The sequence below is a fragment of the Macaca fascicularis genome, chromosome 1 (genome assembly GCF_037993035.2).
Source record: "Macaca fascicularis isolate 582-1 chromosome 1, T2T-MFA8v1.1".
Taxonomy (NCBI): domain Eukaryota; kingdom Metazoa; phylum Chordata; class Mammalia; order Primates; family Cercopithecidae; genus Macaca; species Macaca fascicularis.
Window position 1 is genome coordinate 72,238,843 of NC_088375.1, and position 22,967 is coordinate 72,261,809.

General features: G+C 40.7%; 1 protein-coding gene across 3 annotated transcripts in view; it reads right to left on the reverse strand.

The window, feature by feature from the left end:
• PTPN14 (protein tyrosine phosphatase non-receptor type 14) overlaps positions 1–22,967 on the reverse strand; it is a 197,990-nt gene that overhangs the window by 102,405 nt on the left and 72,618 nt on the right. For all 3 annotated transcript variants that reach the window (XM_065541676.2, XM_065541678.2, XM_065541683.2), the window contains one exon: positions 8,912–9,239. In XM_065541676.2, coding sequence (XP_065397748.1) covers positions 8,912–9,085 — 174 coding nt within the window. In that variant the 5' untranslated portion in view covers positions 9,086–9,239. The remainder of the gene's footprint in view (positions 1–8,911; positions 9,240–22,967) is intronic.

The window sequence follows — 22,967 nt, forward strand, 5'->3', positions numbered from 1 at the left end:
TTACAAAAAATGCACTACAATGAAACCAAGTAAAGCCGCACTAAAATGTCATTTTTATGTGAGCAGCTTCCTCATTTATTTGGTTTGGGGAATTGCATTTTAACACAGGAAACATACATTTAAGTACATACTAAAAAATCGGCTAGTTTCTTCAGTGGCAGATTGGTATGTGGATACTATAGTGTCAAAATGTCCACCTTTTGGTATTATGGAAAGATTCTGAGACTAAGGGCCCTTAAAAGTAGTTTTGGGGACAGGGGGCATATGGGAACTCTCTATACCTTCTGCTCAACCTTGCTGTGAACCTAAAACTGCTCTAAAGAAAGAAAGTCTATTAAAAAATACTTTGGGATACTTTTGATTTGCTTGTTCATTTATTTGTATAGAGATGGTATAATCCCCCACATTAGTTATTAAAAGGGAAATATTTTTTGAGGGTTTTGTTTTTCCAGTTTTGTGACCAATGGCACAGACTTTAATGCTATTTTTAAGAGGTTTAGATGCAGTCTTGGCAATTACCAAGGATTAAAGCCATGATCTTATCTCAAGTATTCTGAAGAGTTACTCATCCAGAAGCAAAAGTTTAAAGTATCTTGCATTAAGTTTTAATAGGTTGACTATCTTACCCAGTATTTCAGCTGTAAATTAAGAAACAGTTGGTGTGCTTCCACATAAAATATATGAATTACATATCATACAAGCACGAACAGTTTCACTGAGGCATGGAAAATACTTCAAAAGATGACTATAAGCAGACTCTGAAATGGCACTTCATGCAATTACATTCCAATGGCTTTGGAAAATAAGCCACCGTACATCAGCTGGATAACAGTGGAAAAGAACTTGTGCTTAATCAACCTCTACTCTGGGTAGGTCTGAGATTTCTATAACTGACACATCTATAATTAACAACTGCACCCTCTTCATTTTCCTAGCCAATCTCTTTGTAAAAGTACAGGAAAAGAAACCGCAGAATAACACAGACCCAAGAAGAGAGTCCCATAGCCAAGAAAAACTACTCTTCTGAGACTGCACAACTCACCTAGAATACACAGAAAGATGAAGACATACAAGTTAAGACTGGCGAATAGTTCACGTACAATCTCTATACCTAGAAAATGGAGATGCCAGTGCCATTACATTCTAGGGCTGACATTAAGCTAATAATGTTTCACATTGTCATTTTTACAAAGACAAAAAGCAATACAAAACTTAAACATGAGAAATCTCCCCCAGCAGTCTACTCTTCAGTTGATTCTTAATCAGTATTGATTAGTTTAATCCTTTGCAAATACACATATATACTGATGTGATTAAACAAGCTATAAAATACAGCAGAATTCCACTATTATCTGCCAGGGCATGATGTGTTCCATTTAATTGAGTACCCCCCAAATCCCACATAAATTATTAATTGCCAAAAGATTAGCATGAAATCAAACCACAGAAATCTTCTTCATGTAAGTTAACTTTTATGTGATAATAGGAAATGCAAGTTAAATTTCTTAATCTTTATAATCTCTAGTCATTATGAAAATAGCAAAATGTGGAAAATTTCTACTGTAGTGATAGCTTTGGGTAAAACTGCTTTTAGTAAAGATCGAAATATAAATTTGCAAAAGAAAAAAGGGATAAATTAGAGGATAAGGACTTACTCTTTGAAATGATTATAGTTTGGTTTTTAAAACTTTTTTATGCTCTTTTAAAAACCAAGGCTCTTAAGCTTAGCCTTAGGAGACAGCCGAGAGTTATGAAAGTCACCATTCTCCAGAGCGCTGGATTTCCCCACAGCAGTTCCCTACCACAAATAGGTTTTACCAGTGAAGCGAAGGGTATCTCAGGTGCCTTTGTTATATCATTTACCCTTCTTCCACTTGTTAAAAGTAGAGCCAAGGTTAGTCTAGCATATTTTTACATTTTATTAGAATGTTTACACTCACTATTACCATTAAATGCCCCCTTTGCCTTTCTCAGAATAGCACTGTTTAGCAGAAATAAAATGTGAGCTACATATTTAATTTTAAATCTTCTAGAAGCCACATTTTAAAAGTACCAAAAAGTGAACTTACTTTTAATAAATATTATTTGAAACATGTCAAAATATCATTGCAACCTGTACATAAATATAATTAATGAGTATTTTAGTTTTCTCATACTATGTCTTCAAACTCTGATGTGTTTTCACACTTACCACGCATTTCAGTTCAAAATAGCCACATTTCACGTGTTCCATAACCACATGTGGCTACCATATTGGACAGCACAACCTTAAATTAATCCTAGCTATTTGAGGAACTGAAAGACTTTGCTATTTTAATTCAACATAAGATCACAGTTTCATATATATCTATCTGTATCTGTATCTATATCTATCTATATCTATATCGAGAAAGAGATTGAGATGTGCTCTGTCACCCAGACTGGAGTGCAGTGGTATGTTAATAGCTCATTGCAGCCTCGTTCTCCCAGGCTCAAGGGATCCTCCTGCCTCAGACTCCCAAGTAGCTGGGACTACAGGCATGCATCACCATGCTTGGCTAATTTTTTTTTTTTTTTTTTTTTTTTTTTGTAGAGATGGATCTCACTATGTTGCCCAGGCTGGTCTTGAACCCCTGAGCTCATGTGACCCTCCATCTTGGCCTCCCAGTATCAGGACTATAGTTGTGAGCTACCACGCCTGGCCCCAGTTTCTAATAATTAAAGTCATCTAACAATGGAACAAGCAGACTTACAAAAGGGTGACAGCCCAGTTTCTGGAAGTGTCATGGCAGAGGCTGGATAGCTTGTGTGGTGTCTTGCAAAGAAAGCAGCCATATTGAGTGCTCCCTATGCTAGGCAACTGCGATACTGAGGCAACTATGAAAAACTAACTCTTTGAATCCTCCCAACAATTTGTAGAGCTGGCTACTATTACCATTTCCATTTTACAGATGAGAAAACTGAGGCACAGGGTACTTCAGTAGCTATCTAAGTTTACATAGCTAGTAAATGGAAGAACCAGGATTCAAACTCAAGCAGTTTGGTCCAAGCTGACATTCCTAGCCACTAAACTCTGCTGTGTTTCCATGTACTTCTTTTTTAAACTGTGATAATTAGTCATAAGGCACCATTGTTTTAGCTCTTTTTCCCTTAACCTAGGCTAGTTATTTTCAAACTGAGATAGGGCTCCAGATATCCCATCTCCTCTGTAAAAGACCCAGCTCCATTTACACATCCATGTTCCACTGAAGATTTGGAGAAAAGGGCTAAACCCACTGATCCAGATATATTATAATGACATTAATAGAATTCTGATTTTCTGAGCTTCCTATATCTTGGGCATGTCTTTGTTAATAGAGCTCCCAAGCAGCAACTTATCCCTGATTTTTTCTTCATTTTTAAAACAACTGAAAACACATTTTTCCTAACCAGTTCACCTCATGACCTCTTGCCAGGTTTACAATTGTGCTCACCGGCATCTCTGTTCCTCCTGTCCCTCCCTTCTGATCCCCACTCTTTTCTTCTTTCTTTTGAGACAGAGTCTTGCTGTGTCACCCAGGCTGGAGTGCAATGGCGCAATCTCAATCTCGCCTCACTGCAACTTCCACCTCCCAGATTCAAGTGATTCTCATGCCTCAGCCTCTTGAGTGGCTGGGATTACAGGCGCATGCCACCATGCCTGGGTAATTTTTGTATTTTTAGTAGAGATGGGGTTTCACTACGTTGGTCAGGCTGGTCTCGAACTCCTCACCTCGGGCGATCTGCCCACCTCAGTCTCCCAAAGTGCTGGGATTACAGGCGTGAGCCATCGCACCCAGCTGATCCCCACTCTTTTCTTTCTTTCCTTTTTTTGTTGAGACAGTGTCTCACTCTGTCACCGGGCTAGAGTGCAGTGGCGCAATCTTGGTTCACTGCAACCTCCAACTCCTTGGTTCAAGCGATTCTCCTGCCTCAGCCTCCCGAGTAGCTGGGATTACAGGCATGTGCCACCACGCCCAGCTAAGTTTTGTATTTTAGGTGAGACAGGGTTTCACCATGTTGGCCAGGATGGTCTCGATCTCCTGACCTTGTGATCCACCTGCCTCCGCCTCCCAAAGTGCTGGGATTACAGGAGTGAGCCACTGTGTCTGGCCGAACCCCACTCTTTCCTACTACTGAGTTCTTTACCTAACATGCAAGGTAACCATGTCATGCTCCTCCTTGGAGTCCTCTGATGACTTATACTCCACAGCAGTGTTTTATTCCCCACATAGTTCAAAAGAGCATTTTCTGGAAGGCTAAGACAACCGTGAAACACTTACTGGACCACCATTTTCTTTCTTTTACTATAGAATTGAGGAGAGAGTATTTCCCAAAGCATTTTACCATGCTCCCTGTTCCCCTACTACACATCCCCGGGAACTGGAACAGTGGTGTCAGCCTGCCAGGGTTTGAACCGGCCTCACAACTTGCCAGCCCAGTGACTGTGGGCAGGTCACCCTATGCTGTAGCCTCCCCATCTGTAAGATAGCAACAACAAGGGTAGGGATGCATCACAGACTCGTTATGAGGACTACACGAGCTGATATATGGAAACTGCTCAGCAGAGTACATACAATCAAAAGGTGGTAATTACCCTTTGTAACTTATTTTAGAAATACTGTCCTATAGATCTAGTTAAAACTCCCTAGGCAGACACAGCAAACCCTGCAAAAGCAGACTCCGTCCTGCCCTTCCTCCTGTACCCTCTTCCCTTCATGACCCCTTTCACACACACACACACACACACACACCACACACACAACACACACACCAGTGCGAACAAACTGAACTCTGCCTTTCCCTGAAAATACCCTCCCCCCTGCCACACACACAGATCAGTGCAAGCTGAACTCTGCCTCTCCCAGAAAATTCCAACACACACACACACACACACACACACATCAGTGCAAACTGAATTTCGCCTTTCCCTGAAAATTCCATGTTCTTTCCTGTTTCTGTACCTCAGCACAAGCCATTCCCTTTGCCTTGTTTCTTGTTTGTCCTGTTCTCTAAACTCTAGGAGCAAAGACTCTATCTGGTTTCTGGGAGCAGGGACCCTATCACATTCAGCTTTCCCAGACATGACTGTTTGCTGACAATAGGAACCAGGCTTGGGCCCTTCTGAATGCCATGTTAAATAGGAGCATATCACATTTGTCCAAATCTATAGAATGTACAATACCAAAAATAAGCCCTAATGTAAACTCTGGACTCTGGGTGATAATGATGTGTCAATGTAGGTTCAATAATCATAACAAATGTGCCACTCTAGGAGTGATGTTGATAGTGGAGGAGGATGTACATGCATGGGGCCAGGGGTATATGGAAATTCTCTGTACCTTCCTCTCAATTTTACTGTGAATCTAAAAGTGCTCTAAGAAATCAAAGTCTTAAAACTAAAAATAAAGTCTATTAAAAATGATCTAATAAAATATAGTGGCAAAACAATTAATGTAAATAAAAAATTTAATCAAAAAAATTTTAATCTACCATACATCCTTTCCTAATATAAAGCTATTACAAAATTTATGATATACCCAAACTACTTCTAATGGCAAAGCCAAATATCCACCATAATCTAGTTTCTAAGTCTTCATAAAGGCTAAACATATTGACCTGGGCACAGTGTCTCACATCCATAATCCCAGCACTTTGGGAGGCTGAGGCGGGAGGATCGTTTGAGCCCAGGAGTTTGAGACCAGCCTGGGCAATAGAGTGAGATCCCATCCGTACAAAAAAAATTAAAAATTTGCTGGGCATGGTGGCATGTGCCTGTAGTCTCAGCCACTTGGGAGGCTGAGGTGGGAGGATCACTTGAGCCCATGAGCTTGAAGCTGTAGTAAGTCATGATCGTACCACTGCACTCCAGTCTGGGCAATAGAGCAAGACCCTATCTCAATTGAAAAAAAAAAAAAAAAAAGATTTAATACATTTTGGCTGGGTGTGTGGCTCACACCTGTAATCCCAGCACTTTGGGAGACCAAGGCAGGAAGATCACTTGAGCCAGGAGGTGGAGGCTGAATGAGCCATGATCATGCCACTGCACTCCATCTTGTGCAACAGAGTTAGGCCCCAACACCCCTCCCAAAAAAAAAGACTAAACTTTTTCTTATATCTTAGATTGGTTGTCACCTTCTCCTCGAAAGCAGCATTGGCTCTATTTGAAAAATGACCCAAATACAAATTCAAGGTATGAGGATCAGACCCCTTGTTCACCTCCTCTTACTTCTGCTTTTGGGTGGAGGATGCATTCTTCTTTAAGATGTGTTTGTGCAAAGGAAGAAAAGTATCAGATTAATCTAGCTGATCCTTTAATTCAGGAGTATCTAGAGGATTGATTCACAAAAGGCCACAACTTCAATGTTGTCTGTCATGGAAGGAAAGCACAAAATTCAAAAAGAAAGTGATTTGGTCGAATGCGGATGCACCCATTAGGGCATGTCAAAATAAAGTCGGTATTAAACGCAAACCCCACCTCAGCAACGGAATGTCAATCACACTATACACACACTTGGCACTGCACTGCTTTATTCTTTGCGATAAGGTAGTTGTGGGATGACCCAGGGTTGACTTTTGCCTTCTCACTGAGAAAAACAATAGTCTGTTGAAAGCCATTATTACCATACACATCTCCACACACCATTCGTTATAAACTCTAGCTTGACCTGGTGATTTGGAGCGATGCCTTCTCAGCCCCCAAAATGTTGGCTGCTCTTTCACATCCTTGAATCTTTGATAATCCAGTTCCCCACACTAAAGACGATATGGCCTTCTTTTCTACCTGCTGGATTCAAACATATCCTTCAAGTCTTGGTTCAGAGTGAAGGCTTTGTTCATCTTCCATCAACTCTTTCTCTCTCACCAGCAAGACTGCAGTGTTCAGTGGGCTGGACTGCGCACTGCACAACACTAAGGACAGCCATCGCCTTTTGGGCCTACCCCTGCATTCTATTTTAGCTCGGACCACATTCAATATTCACTGTTTATTTAAAGGCTGGACTCCCCTACTGTTGTGTGCATGTCTTGAAGGTAAAATTGTACCTTATTTATCTTCATTTCACCAAGTTCTAAAAAAGTGTCTGGCACAAGATGTTCAATATTTTCTTTAACAAAAAATGGGTTTTTTAAAAGTTGTTTATTAAGACTCTCAAATTTGAACAATTATAAATTATTAAATGCAGCACTATATATTTTCCATACAGGAACTCTTTTAATATTTGCAACAGCCCTATGAAGTCAGCATTATTATTCCCATTTTATAGGTAGGAAACTTATGCCTCGAAAGATTCGGTAACTTTTCCATTGTCACCCAGCTAATAAATGACAGAAGAGTAAGCTGAACCCAAGACCAAATTCCAATGCCTATACTTGTAACTACTTAACCCATGCTACACTGTCCCCGGACGCATGTGAGGAATAATTAGTTGCTCTAATTTGAGTGACTGAAAGTACTTAAAAGTAAAAATACTAATTTTCTATAAGAACTTAGACAAGTCTCTTCCCCAACCAGCATTTAAGTTTTTCCTTTATGCCCATGCACATATGCAAATGTGTGTTTAAATGTGTGTACCCTAATGTGTTACCAACGAGAAAAAGACAGCCAGCTACCAATCAACAAGATGAGAACATTTCACACATTTATTCTACTGTGGCAGTTACCAAGCTACTAATACATACCTCCATTGTCCAAGACAGTCTCCTGCACAGAAAAATATACCTAAAAGGAATACCTGATCACTGAAACCAAAGTATAAACACAAAGAACAGCAGGAGACAGATGCATTGCAGGTGAAAGTTTCTCAGAGAAAAACAGCTAGCCTGTGGAAGATGCCTTTAGAAGGGACTTTCAGAGCAAGAAAGGGGAGAGGAAGATCCTCCTGGGCCCCAACTCCTTTGTAAGCAGGTGGAGAGAGGTCACATGCGATCACTTCCAACAGTGATTGCCACCCCTCTTCTGTCATCGAGGTCCTGGGCAATGCTGTCACTTGGACTCTCCAAGAGCCCAGGGACCTAGGACAATGACATACAGCTTTCCCTTGCCCTCAGGAAGGTCTGAGTCTCAGGAGCTTGCAGTCATTCAGTACTGGCAGCCACTCAACCAGACCACCTTCCCCACTGATCAATATGTCAGACAGCTCTCAAGACACAGATGCTGAAGTGTGGATTGCTCACAAAAGTCTCTTGTCCTGAATGTCTGCACGACTGAAAAAAGAAGGGCTTGGCTGTCATAAACAACTGCTCTGAAAGTCCCTTCTAAAGAATGATAGCATGACTTTCTTAGTGGTCAGCCCTGCTTTTGCTTAAAAGTCATTTCACAGACAGCATGAAGGCAACGAGGGCTGTGAGGAATCTTAAAAGGAACAAAACCTCTGTTTTACAGGCTCCCACAAAAAGCCTCACTGGTCATGCTCACTCTAAATGCTTTTTCTCTTTATTTGGTGGGGGTTTTTTTTTTTTTAGAGGAAAATACAGAAACAACTAAAAAAAAAAAAAAAAAGGCAGCTGCATGCATCCGTATGTGGGAGTTTTTCTCCTTAATGTGCAGCCAGAATGCCAAAATACCAGCTACCCACTCAGTTGTTTTAAAGAGAGAAAATGACTTTGGTAGGGAGAGTCTCTCATTTTCAACTCCCCCAAAACCTCTTCCCCAGCTGAAATAAAAGGAAACCTGCCACGCCATGCAGCTCTAGGCGTGGTTCACATCAGCACGAATCTCCCCATCCAATGACGGATAAGATCACAGCCATGCTAAGAATAACAGGATTCTTATAAACACATTGTCGCTTAGGCCAAAAAACATGACAGATGCCAAGAAACAGATGGCTGGTCCCTTTGGTGAGTTCTCCTTCACATACCCAACACGCACGCATGCGCGCATGCGCACACAGACACCCCCCCCCCCCCCCCTTACCTCTCGCAGCTCCAGCCTCTGGGCCACAGCCTCCAGGCATTCTTGCCCTGTGCTTTCCACCGACAGCGTGCACTCGATAACATTGCTGTCCAGCAGGCGAATCCGTGTAACAAAGCAGTTCTTGCTCAGGACGTTGTAGCGCCGTGTCCGGCGGAGCTTCAGACCAAAAGGCATGGCTATGTGGTCCTCGGACGCCGCCCTCCTATCCTGGCGCACACGCCCCTGAGACGGCCTTAACAGTTTCGTGACTGGAAAATTACACTATCACCTGTGCTCCTCCAGGTAGGGAAAAGGGTGTCCATGCCCAGTGTGGCCCTCTGGAAGATAGCTGTAAATGCAAAAGAAACACCACGGTCATACTCCAGAAGGGACCTGTCAATGGTACCATATTCCACACACACAGAAGAGCACACCCCCTGCCAACAGATCACCATCCAGATTTGATAAGCTGCAAGTTCTGGAACTCCTAAGTGTCTTGGCAGAGCCCATGCCCTATGCCTTATCTTACAAGGGTGATACGATAAAAGCTACTTTACAGTTGAAGAAACGAAGGTTCAAAGAGATTAAAGAATTCATTCACAGGTGCACAGTGTAAATGGCAAAGCCAGAATTTAAACCAATGTCTACATAACTTCAGTTCACATGCTTTTTTCACTATGCAATACTGTCCACTCAAGAAAGTGCTAGGAGGCTGGGCGTGGTGACTCACGCCTGTAATCCCAGCATTTTGGGAGGTTGAGGCCGAAGGGTTACTTAAGCCCTGGAGTCCAAGACCAGCCTGGACAACACAATGAGACCCTGTCTCTACCAAAAAAAAAAAAAAAAAAAAATTAGCCAGGCATGATGGCATGTGCCTGTAGTCCCAGCTACTTGGGAGGCTGAGATGGGAGGCTCTCTTGAGCCTGGGAGGCCAAGGCTGCAGTGATCCATGATCATGCCACTGCACTCCAGCTCGGGCAACAGAGTAAGATTCCGTCTCAAATAAAAAATAAAATAAAATAAAATACAAATTAAAAAGTCCACTAGGAGTGGAACTTGAACACTAGTGTTTTGCTTTTTAAATTTCCAAATATATTGTCTCATTCCAACTTCATGAACAACCCTATGGTGTCTATTTTACAGAGGAAAGAAGTAAAGTTTAATGGCTTAAGTGCCTCACTGAATTTAAAATTTGATCTTGTTCCTCCTCACTCTTTGCAACACTGCCTCTTTACTTTTATTAACATTATTTACTTTTATTTTCATGTCTGATGTAAACACTTTATTATTTACTTAGAATGAATGATAAAGTGGTGGGAATATGCATTTAATATAATCAGCTACTTCCTTTTTTTTTTTTTTCTTTTTTTTGAGACAGAGTCTCACCTTGTTGCCCAAGCTGGAGTGCAGTGGTGCAATCTTGGCTCAGTGCAACCTCCGCCTCCCAGGATCAAGAGATTCTCCTGCCTCAGCTTCCCAAGTAGCTGGGATTACAGGCACCCGCCACCACACCTATTTTTTTTATTATTATTTTTAGTAGAGATGGGGTTTCACCATGTTGGCCAGGCTGGTCTTGAACTCCTGAACTCATGTGATCCACCCGCCTTGGTCTCCCAAAGTACTGGGGTTACAAGTGTGAGCCAACACACCTGGTCAGCTACTTCCATTTTTTTTTTAATGGAAAGAGATGAATTCTTCAAAGCACTTAAAAATCACAACTCTGTCCTTTTTTCAACAAATATTTAGACAGATGTGGGGAACCACCCATTATCATCTTGTCCCTTTACAAAATCTTGATGCAAAATCCTGTAACCAAATCACAGATAATTTAACTTACTATTATAGTAACAAGCCTTATTGACACCCTGATGTCCCACCAAATGAAAATGATGACATTATTGCCATGGATAACACGAGAATAAAATAACAACAAAAGTGGCCTTATTGCTCCACCCTGAGCCAGCAATCTTGCTGGGAGGCTCATCACACTTGTCTTTCAAAGAAGCCAGAAATGTCCAGAAAGCTTTTCTGTCCAAATGTTCTGTTCTCCATTAAGCCCAACGGACTATCTCTTGCTCATCTGATTGTTTTGTTAACTAGATTCAGGCAGGATTTATACTCTTCATCCATCTGCCGACACAGAATTACCCCCTGAGCCCGAAGACACTTGGATGTACAAATAGGAATAGCTACTACTTGTAGGAATTCTTAAATTAATAAATAAAATGGCTTCAATATTTACAAACCACTCCCTGCCGGTCCTCATGCCTCACAGAGGTTGTCAGGGTATAACCCTGCAACACAGCAAAACACACTCCCCAGCCTCCCACTGTAGGTCTTTGATACTTGCCGTGGGCACATTCCTTAACATGACAGGTATATGTTTTATGATGGCTTAAAATACATATGCTAGAAACTCTGGCTTGGTAAAATATATTAACATTTCTAAATCACTTTATGTTGGCAGAGTATCATGTTTACCTCTAAGGTAAGCCAGTCTGATCTCTTGATAAGTACAGAAAAGAATATGAAATGACCCACCCACCCCCGACCCCAAGAAAAACAGCGGGGGGAGCCAAATTCAAATATATAGCCCTTAGGTGTTTACTACTCATGAATTTCCCTCAACTTATTAAAGCACAGAACAGAAGAGGCCAATATTCAATTCCTGCATTAACCAGAGAGCCTCAAACAGAGAAAAATATTTGCTCTGTGGGCACAAGCCACATTTCTAATCCTGAGCCAGGCACTTTACATTTGGGTGTGTGTCTCACTGTAAACACCTAGGAAAGAATGTGGCTGGCTTGGTACACACTGCTCCCAGCAAAAACAACCTCTACTACATATTCTATGGGACATCATTCGCAATGCATAACTAGTGAAATAAAAAGCAAACTTTAAACAACATGTATAGATGACTGCAATTTTTATGATAAACAAAAACACAGAAAAAGGAAAGAATGTAAGCTCGGCAAAATTATTATCTCAGAGCTACTTGATATTAAATAGAATTCTAACCTTGTATATTTCTATTTCTAACCTTGTATATTTCTATTTCTAACCTTGTATTGTTCTAGCATCTTACAGCTGTCTTACATTATTTTTGTAAATAAAGATTATTTTAAAGTACATTATCTACTGAAAATGGTGTATCAGGAGCAATGGCCTTATATTCATGGCTAGCAGATAATCTGGTAATATATCTCCTAGAAAATACATATTTTGATTTCTAAAAGACTTTTAAAATCTCCAGTTGACAAAAATACTTGCAAGATATGGTATCAACAAAATGTTATAAGAAAACTGGTCTGATCCTTTTAAAAGTCAATGTCATGAAACAAAAATTGAGCATGGGGAGGGGGAGGTAGTACAGGCTGCTTCAGAGTAAAAGAGATTTAGGAATTATGAAAACGAAATGTAGCGTGTGAACCCTGATTAAATCCAGGTGTGGAAAAAAAAAATACCTGTAAAAAATACAGATAATTAGGAAAGTTTGAAATAGAAAATAGAAATTAGATGACATTAATGTATTTTTATTAATTTTCTTCAGATTTTGATAGAATTGTGATTATATAGGAGAATAGACAGAATTGTGTTAAGAGATGCCAGTGGATATATCAGGGTTTATAAAAAAAGTCATGATGCCTGTAACTTACTTTCCAATGTTTTTTTGAAAAACCAACACACAGCTGGGTGCGGTGGCTCACGCCTGTAATCCTAGCACTTTGGGAGGCCAAGACAGGTGGATCACCTGAGATCAAGAGCTTGAGACCAGCCTGGCCAACATGATGAAACCCCGTCTCTACCAAAAATACAAAAATTAGCCAGTCATGGTGGTGTGTGCCTGTGATCCCAGCTACTCGGGAGGCTGAGGCAGGAGAATCGCTGGAACCCAGGAGGCGGAGGTTGCAGTGAGCTGAGATGGCACTATTGCATTCCAGCCTGAGCAACAGAGCAAAAAATCCACCCCCCCCAAAAAAAAAGAAAAAGAAAAGAAAAGGAAAACCAACACATACACCATACACACATAAGCACATCTATAAATTCAAAGTTAAAACAAATACACAAAATGTTAACAGTTGTTGAATCTAACTGTGAGTATACAGACATTCACTCTACTGTTCTTTTAGGTTTTGTATATACCTACAAGTTTTCATAATCAAAAGTGAAAAAGAAGGCAATCCTTAGTGCAGGTAGTAAACGTGCTCGCACCTAATCACTGCTGAATTTAAACGATGCTGCCTCTTTCTACGGACTTCTCTGATCCTTAGTATCACAGGTAGTCTGTTCTGTCTGAATTCCCACAGCCATTGGTGCTTATTTTAACATACTAATCTAGCTTATGTTAAAAATATCAGCACATTTTGACACTAAACTCCCTCAGAGTTAGAAACACATTTTTTTTCACCTCTAACACACACATCATTTACTTGCATTAAAAGTTCATGACATTTTCACCCAGGACTTGCAGAGCCACAGAGCTGTGCTTCTGGAAAGAACTTTCAGGCACTCATTTAAGACATCTCTTACCTTTAGGAATGGCTACACCTAAATTATCCCAGGTAAACAATCTGCTTGACACTAATCTATAATAATAGGATTAGAGAAAAAGATCTCTTAGTCCTTTTCATTTCAATATTTTTATTACTCTGTGAATTTATCCACTACTTTTAAGTTCTCAAAAAAGCCATAGCACATATGTTAAAATTCCATCTTTTACCCATCCACACAGGCACAGAGCTCTACCTCAAATGTAACTCAGCTCCCTGCTATATTTTATGCCCAATAGGAATACCTCTGCTTTGTCATTAGAACAGGGAGTAAAATATCTACTATAAAGTAGACTTGATGTGAAATCCACTCTAAGCATCTCCTTTCTGTTAAATAGTCGGGCTCCTGGAACCTTTCCAACTTTCCCCATGTGGCTCTCTGGGGCCCCATCATATTCGTTTGATCACATATACATTATAAAACCTGGAACTAAATGCCACATGCTCATAGGAATGTCACATGTTTAGACACTTTAGATTTTCCTAATAAAAACTTTCTCTTTATAGAGCCCTCATTCTATTTACTGTAAGTTCTACTTTTTTAAGAGAAAGGTCCGTTAAAAATAAAAAGTCAAAGAGTCAGCCCTAATGGAAACTACGACTTAGGGTGCTAGAGATGTGCCAATTTAGGTTCAATAACTGTAACCAAGGAACCACTCTAGTGGGGGATGGTGATAGTGGGGGAGCACGGGGAAAGGCGGGGGTATGTGGGAAATCTTTAAGACTTCCCTTCAATTTTGCCATGAACTTAAAAGTGCTCCCAAAAATCAAGTCTATTTTTTAAAATAAACAGAAATAAGCTACTTAATAGTTCTATTGACCTATTCTTTAAGAACATATCTAATAAATACTATTAAGTTGCAACTCTTGCTGAGACCCAGTCATAGAAATTAAAGAAACTATACAAATATGGCAGGCCAAAGTGGGAGGGTCACTTAAGTCCAGGATTTCAAGAACAGCCTGGGCAAAATAGCAAGACTTTGACCCTACAAAATAAAAATAAAAACAATAGCTGGACATGGTTTTGTGTACCTGCAGTCTCAGCTACTTGGAAGGCTGAGGCAGGAGGATCACTTGAGCCCAGGAATTTGAGGCTGCAGTGAACTATAATTATGCCACCACACTCCAGCTGGGCAACAGAGCAAGACTCTATTTCTAAGTAAAATATAGATCATAAAGCTAACAATGCTGACTCCTAATTTTTTTCAATACTGTTGATTTTTTTCTAATTTCAAAACAATCTTCTAACCCTCTTTTTCCTAAGAGCATCTTATAAAGAAAGTAACCTGGGACACTATTGGGGTGATGGTTATACTAAAAGCCCAGACTTCACCATTATGCAATACAGCCATGTAAAAAAACTGCACTTGGCCGGGCACGGTGGCTCAGCCCTGTAATCCCAACACTTTGGCAGGCCGGGACGAGTGATCACTTGAGGTCAGGAGTTCAGGACCAGCCTGGCTAACCTGGTAAAACCCTGTCTCTACTAAAAATACAAAAAAGTAGCCAGGTGTGGTGGCGGATGCCTGTATTCCCAGCTACTCAGGAGGCTGAGGCAGGAGAGTCACCTGAACCCGGGAGGCAGAGGTTGCAGTGAGCCGAGATTGTGCCACTACACTCCAGCCTGGGCAACGAGAGTGAAACTCTGTCTCAAAAAAAAAAAAAAAAAAAACTGCACTTGAGTGACCAACCGGGCCGACATGGCGAAACCCCATCTCTACTAAAAAAATATATAAAAATTGGCCAGACATGGTGGCAGGCGCCTGTAATCCCAGCTACTCGGGAGACTGAGGCAGGAGAATCACTTGAATCCGGGAGGCAGAGGTTTCAGTGAACCAAGATCGTGCCACTGCACTCCAGCCTGGGTGAGAAGAGCAAAATTCCATCTCAAAAAACAAACAAACAAAAAAACTGCACTTGAACCCCCTAAATCTATTTAAAAAATAAAAATAAAAAAAGACTTAGATTTTTACCCTTCCGTGATGAAAGTAATTCGGAATACAAAGCACGGGGGAATGACAGGGAAAGTGCAGTAAACTCTCTGAACTCTTCAGCTTCCAGGGTCTTTGTCTCAGTAAATCCACTGGAAACTGAAAGCTGAAGACTAAAGAGAGGGAAAAATCCTCATTCGACTGAAGTTGAGCCGAGGGGTTCTAAGAACCAAGGTTTACTATTAGGGAGAGGAACACGCACAAACTTTCATGCAAGTACTGGCTTTAACCAGAGAGGGGCAGAATGAATGGCAAAGTACTTATCCTCTTTTAGCCTCAGTTTACTCACCTATGAAATTAATACCTACCCCACCTATTTGTGAGAAGTGAGAAAAAAGTTCTAGTGAGCACTCAGGAAGTGTGGGCAAGTGTACTTCCTACTCTTCTCATAGTTTCAGAGTATGCTAGGTTTGCTCAAAGCATGGCCAAGGAGTTGTGTAAAGAGGAAATTGAGTACTTCACCACCTACTGTAGAGAAAGTCTTTTTAAAGGTTAAAAATGAAGGTAGGGGGTGGGGCAGCAAAGCAGAGTTTAACATGAAGCTATGACAATCCCATGGAAACAATGACCAAGTAGAATGCTGAATCATGCATTTTCTTAGTTCAACCACTGCTACCTGGTTATCCCACAAACTCAGACACCTGAAGCATAAAGGAGAAAATCTCGGACTAAATGTCCTCTGAAGAGCCCATCCTGGATGGGAAGATTTCTTATTCTAGCCAATAGCATGTGTACGGCAATCCCAACCAGTGTTGCGATTGTCCTTTTATCCCCAGGGGAAATTAATACGAAATTCCCTTGGTCTTATAAAATGCATGAGGCCGTGTCTCTACAGCTCCTGGTGTATCACAGAGTCTCTCATCCTACGATCACTCTCATGTGTGTCTCAGCTCCCCAGTCAGAGTCCTGAAGGGAAAGACCCGTATTGGAGTCAGCTTTGTGGCCTTCTATAATCATAACATGGAGCTTTATACATGGCAGGAAGTGAAATAAATGTTTGTCATTGATATGGTTTGAATACATGTCCTCAGCAAATATCATGTTGAATTGTAATTCCCCGATGTCAGAGGTGTCCAGGCCATAGGGGTGGCTCCCTTCTGGCTTGGTGCTATCCTCAGGATACTGAGTTCTTCTGAGATCTAGTTGTTGTAAAGTCTGGCACCTCCCCCGACCCCGCTCGCTCTCTTGCCCCCTCCTCTCCTGCCATATGCAACACCTGCTCCCCTCCTTCACCTTCCACCATGATTGAAAGCTCCAGGAGGCCCTCACCAGAAGCAGAGCGGATGCTGGTGCCATGCTTCCCGTAGAGCCTGCAGAAGCATGAGCCAATTCAACCTCTTTTCTTGTAAGTTACCCAGTGTCAGGTATTTCTTCATAGCCATGCAAGAACAGACTAACACAGTCATTACGAAGAAAGAATGAATCCTGAGATCACTGGGTTTTTGACACTAAGGCAGGGCAGGAGTCTCCAGCATGACCTCAGTGACCTGGAGCCTTAGATGGATTTGAGTTTTGGGTTCTTAAGAGAGGGTTAAGCTACAAAGAAAAAGGATGAGAGTTAAGTTATTCCACTCACTCATGCTTTTTCAGGGGAAAAAATTGAACTTGGGTTTCCAAAAGAACATTCCCACCACCCAAGTTTTCCTTTTCTAGCCCCCGATCTGTCTTATACTGGGGTATTCTCACAGACAGAGATTGCACATCCAGACAAGTTCCTTGCAACAAATACAATGGAACTACTGAGATGATAAAAAGTGTTTTAGTGTGCCCATGCTTGCTGAAAGCAATTTGTTGGGATATTTGCTCTGTAAACATCACATTTTAAAGGTCTTTTACATAGAATAGGCTACATTGCAAGAGAACATAGAGAAAACCTTCAGTCACTTTTAAAATTCACTTCTGAGTAGTCAATCAGCTTCCTAAACTCTAAAGTGTAAGTTTCCATCTTTACCTATGAACTGTGCATTTCCAGTATTTTGTTCTCTCATTTTTAATTAAAAAAAAAAATCTTCAAAGTTAAAAACACAAAGCAAAGAAAGACAGCTTTCTCACAATTTAGAAAAGGTCATTTGGCAGAGCAAATAAATCTTTAAATATGATGGGTAAGAAGAGGAGAGATCTTTCACAAATATCAACCAAATGCAGCATGTTCCTCTTTACTGAATTACCTGCACAGTCTATTTAGTGTTTTATTGAATTACCTGCACAGGCAAATGAAAGACAGTAGTTCAAATCCAAATCCTAAACATGGTCACCGCACTTTCTTTTTAGTCTCCATGCTATACTATGTATACTTAACTCTTTATTTTTTTCTTAAAGGTAAGTTCTGAACTTGCCAAAAGAAGCTAACTGCTATTCAATTACATCCTATATTTACCAACAGTCTTTGGAATTTCTCCAGCATTCCATATTATTACAACTCCCAAGGACATTTCACAGACCTATGTAACCTTGTTGAGGGTGTAAGAAAGGAAAAACTGATGCAGCTAGTCTGTGCTGTGTATAACCTGCATACGGCACAGCTCAGTTTTGATAGTACTAGGTCATTTTCCTAAGGAAAGGCTAAAAAAAGTGATGAGGTGGGAGGGGATGCGAAAGAATATTGAAAATGTCTACTCTTATTTTCCTTTAAAGGAAGGCAGAAAGGAAATTAGTTTTGTGCGGTGCAAATGATATTATTAGTTTTTTCTATCAATCAGTTTTAGAGCTGTACAGTACCCAAATCATATCCATACATCAAATTATTTTTAGCCAAGTAAAGCTTTTTCCGCAAGGTTTAAAACACAAGCCCCTAACTTTAGTTGCTAATGAAAATAACATCAACAACAAAGACTTTAAAAAGCACATTTTAAGATTCCATTATTTCCCTCCTAACTCACATTTAGTCAGTGGTGAGATGGAAACTTGTCCTAAAACACATTTTCCATCTTTCTTACGCACTAACCATGTAAATGACCTTTCAAGCCTTTCTAAAGCTGTATGTGAAATTGGAAAAGAAAGATTCCTGCTGTGTTATAACTCATTACAGTAATACCTCACCTATATGAAACGTGGCTACACAGCAACCTGATCTATGCAGAACACAGCCAAAAACCAAGAAATGCAGCCAAAACATCCTTTGAGCAGTTAAATATCACCAAATTCTTAATTCCAACATCATACAAAAGAACACCCTCAGTTCGTTTACTCTAACTTTAAGTACAGTTCTTTACAAGTTCCTTGACCTTGCTTCTAGCCCTTAACAGATTTCAAAGAGACAAGGGGCTGTTATTACAGACAAGCACATTGACATGGGATAAAAAATGGCAACAAGGTAGGTGACACGTAAATGATTAAAATACACACTCCAAAGCATACAAATCAGTGTCCAAAATGCCCTGTAGTAAATAGGAACAATTAAATAGTATCCAGCATAATCTGTTTAAGAAGGAAGAAAATAAATACATTTTTAAGTAAGTCCCATCCATGGTGGTTAAAAAGCCTCCATAACCCGGAAGCACTTTCACCAGATAGGTGGTTCTCTATCTTGTACATCCCTAACACTGTGAACTCTTGGGGTAAGGGGGTGGCTTCAAGAGGCAATCTTCTAGGAGGACAAGTTAGTCTGAAAAAGCTCCCCCAGTTATTGTTTTAAAAGATCATTTCTCCACCCCCTGCTTTAAGGATTACTGTCTTGAGATTTCCAGAGAGGCATAATTTTCCCACAGGAAGCAACTTAGAACAGGGAAGTTTTCATTTTTGACCTTAGCAAAACTTTCTTCTGAAGGCATTCGAAGTACATCTTGAATACTTATGGATATAATAATGTTGTCTGGGATTTGCTTTTAAAATCACAGGGGTTTGGGAACTGGGTGGGGGTGCAGATGAGGCACCACTATGAGTTGACAGCCCTTGAAGGTGGGAGACAGGTATGTCAGGGGTCTCACCATTCTCTACAGCTTTGTATGTGCCTAAAATTTCCATAATAATAAGCTGGGGTTTGTAAAATAAAAAAAATTATTAAGTGATACTTTTTAAAGTAACCTGGTAAAACAGGTAACAGTGCTCACTTTTTTACATTACAAGAAAAAAAGGGTCAGAATTTTCCCTCCAAACTAACTCCTTTGTCCTTCCAAAATAGAACCTGGGTTTCACTAGATAAACGGAAAGCAACAGTTTTTCCCTTCATTATTAAAAGGCAGTAGGAAAAATTCTTCCTGTAAGTAAAATGACAAATTCTTTAAAATGTAAAGTACCACCAACTGGGCATAAAATAAAGGACTCTTCCTGGTCCAGTTTGCATAATCAATTCCATCAGAATACCTGACTCTGGTTTACTCTCAAATGAGCTTTGTCTAGTCACGCCAGGAATGCTTTGTTGTAAGACACCCCACCCTTCTTTGAGAGTGCAATCTGCAACTCTTCAATTCCAGTTTTTTTTTGCTGTCAGTATCTATATCCACAATGATGTATGTCCTAGAATGTCAGAGCTTATTAAACCTAAAAATTAGAATGGGAAATTCCCCACAAGTGTCAGAGCACTAAGAAGGTGATAATGAGCACCGCCATTTATGAAGCAGACACACTGATGGGGCACTCTGCTGAGCACAATCTCAACAGCCCTACGACGACAGAGCTACTCTTGCTACACCACCCCATTTTACAGACTAAGGACTGAGGCTAAAGAGAGGAAATAACTTCCCCCACACTCACTCAGCCACTAAAGACAATCAAGTTCAAACCCAGAGCTCCATTTGACCCCATCTTCTTCCCCAATGAACCATGCTGATATGACACAGAAAGAGGGTTACCAGCTATGACCTTATGATATAAAAGTAACAATGACAATAGCAAGCACCCACATTCTACAAAAAACAACTGTGACATACCATCAGCAGTTTATCTTTGCTCACCCACAGTGGACATTACTCAGATATGGTGGAGGGGACCCTGAGGCTGGGACCCAATTTCAGCCGGAGGAAGCTGTATCCAGAAGGCAAGGGAGCAGAATCAGGGTCCCATCCCAGCCGTAGCACCCTGCCAGAGCCTCTTACCTAGATGGCTTATTCTACTGTGCCACTGTGTTGTGGAGTGAGAGAACCTGAGCATATCGCGTAGAACCTCTTCAAAAACCAATTTGAAAAACACAATCACAAAAGCAAATGGAAAGGTTTTCCAGCCAGAGCATACATATGACTCACTCATTAAATCAAAAGAAACTCGCTGAGGATAAACACACCTTTAGCTTGCTTAGCTCTTTTCCGGAGATATGCGCCCCGCAGGGACAGAAGTAGCCAAGGAAGAAGCACTATCCAGGAGAGACAGTTCCATGTGACCTCCCTCAGCAAAGCTTTCCACACCTTCCTTTCCCCTGTTTCCTTCCTCCCATGCCTGAGTGAGCTCCCTCAACTTCCCTCCCATGTCCAGGGTGTCACTTCCTATCTAAATAGTGAGCAGCAGCCAAGCCACTCTGCTAGCTCTCTCCATCTGGGTCTGAGCATCCAGCACTGAGCTTCCCTGGGAATGTCGCCTCATTTGCTGGTTTCTCCAGCCCCAACAGCGAGCCTCACCCAGAAGCAGTCATTTCCATGCCTAAGTCACTTACACACTGCATAACCATGGGTCCGAAGCTGGTTCGCTCCCTGAATTTCTAACACGGGGATGAAAACAGTCCCTACCACCTAGAGTTGTTGGGAGGGTTATAAGTTAATAATCTATAAATTCCTGGCACATGGTAAGCACTGTTTATGTGTTTGCCATCACTGCCGTTCTTATCCTTGCTACTTCACAGAATACTGCAGGAAGCCCAAGGAAACACACTGACTGCTAAATACCACAGCTGTAAAAATGTTTTCCCAACAAGCCAATAGTTACAGACCAGAGAATTTTTAAAGTTAAGGCTGCTTATCACAAGGAGAAAAAATATGAAACCAAAACATGCAACTACAGGTCCCACTGACTGGGAACCGTGACAGGGTGCCCAGTGGGTTTCAGATCTGTGACCACTCCAGTGAATCAGGAGTACAACCACCAAGTGGATTCTAGTGTATAATGCAATCGCTTCTCCAGAGCCAAGAAGCTGAATCAGAGGGGAGAAAGAATGAAAACAGGTATGAACTAGTGTCAGCTGTTAAAGAGTTGTATAATCCCAACTGATGTAATCAAATGTTAATTACTAATAGGGAAAAACAAAGCTTCTAAACAGACATGGTCATGCTGCTTCTTAAAGGTGTACCATGGCCACACATGCACGCACACGCACCACAAACCCATTACAATTGTTCTTTCTTCTCTCTGTCCCCTGCCTTGTAAAGACACACAACACACACATACCCCACACTACTTAAGTGGACACTTGCAACAACTTATGTTGTACTAAGTAGCTCTCAGTGACATTACAAAGAAAAAGAACCTGTCTAATGCTAGCACAATAACTTTACTGCTGTAAAAATAATTTGTTAGCATACTATCATTCCTGTTACCATCGGTGACCTCAAAACAAGATTTGTTCAGCTGCTTGCATCAGTGCTGAGCAAGCCTGGGCCTCAAGGGACGAGATACTGCATGTGGGGATGGCTCTTCCCCTGTCTGCAACCCTGTAGGGTGTAAGCACATTAAGGAACAAGACGGCAAAGTCAGGTGCTTCAGTTTTCAAGTGGGACTCTTAGCTCTTAAAAACTGCAAGACTTAACTGTGTACAATTTCTAACAAATTTGTATCTAATAAATACAGCAAATACTACACAGTAAACCTAAGTCAAGAGACTCCTTTTGCTCTTCTGATTCACGTTTCAGAATGCTAAGAATTTCAAACCTCCCTGGGAATAAACACCATTTACTAAAATTGTTGTACATAAGAAAAGAAATCTGTGGAAAAATAAATGTGTATTTCTTCTTCAATTAGATTATAAAAGGGCAGAAAGCAACAAAGTTTTATATAGTATTTGCACCCCAAATCCCTTTGCACTATAATTAGCACTGACTCTGAACTCAGCAATGTCACTCTAGGGAAACTTTCGTTGGAAATAAAAGCAGTGAATCTTAAAAATTCTGTATAAAGGTGCTGCATTCAACGTCATCTGCAGTAGAGGGTGGCAACTCGTAACAACCTGAGTATCCATTATACATAGTTGAAGTACATTTTGGCATATCTACATTATTTAGGCTATTCTGCAGTTATTAAAAATTAGTTCAATCTATATTAGCTCTGAACAATGCTCATGATGTGTTACTAAGTAGGAAAAGCTGCAGAGTAATATATAAGGCAAAACCAAAGCAAATAAACCAGTTACCTTGTATATGTTTACGTTTATATGAGCTTGGAGAAAACCATGGAGTATTTCCATACTCAGAGGGATAAGAGGAGGAACAGAGAAGAAACATCTACTTTCTCTTACACAATCTTTGGATTATCACCATTGTATTTGGGGGGGGAAGAAAAAACAAAAAAAAATCTTAATCACCTAACACATATGGCTCCTCCTAAATACTACACATAAGAAAATTTGGAAGAAGTGTTCCTTCAGTAGAACATTCATGATTCATTGGTCATTTCAGC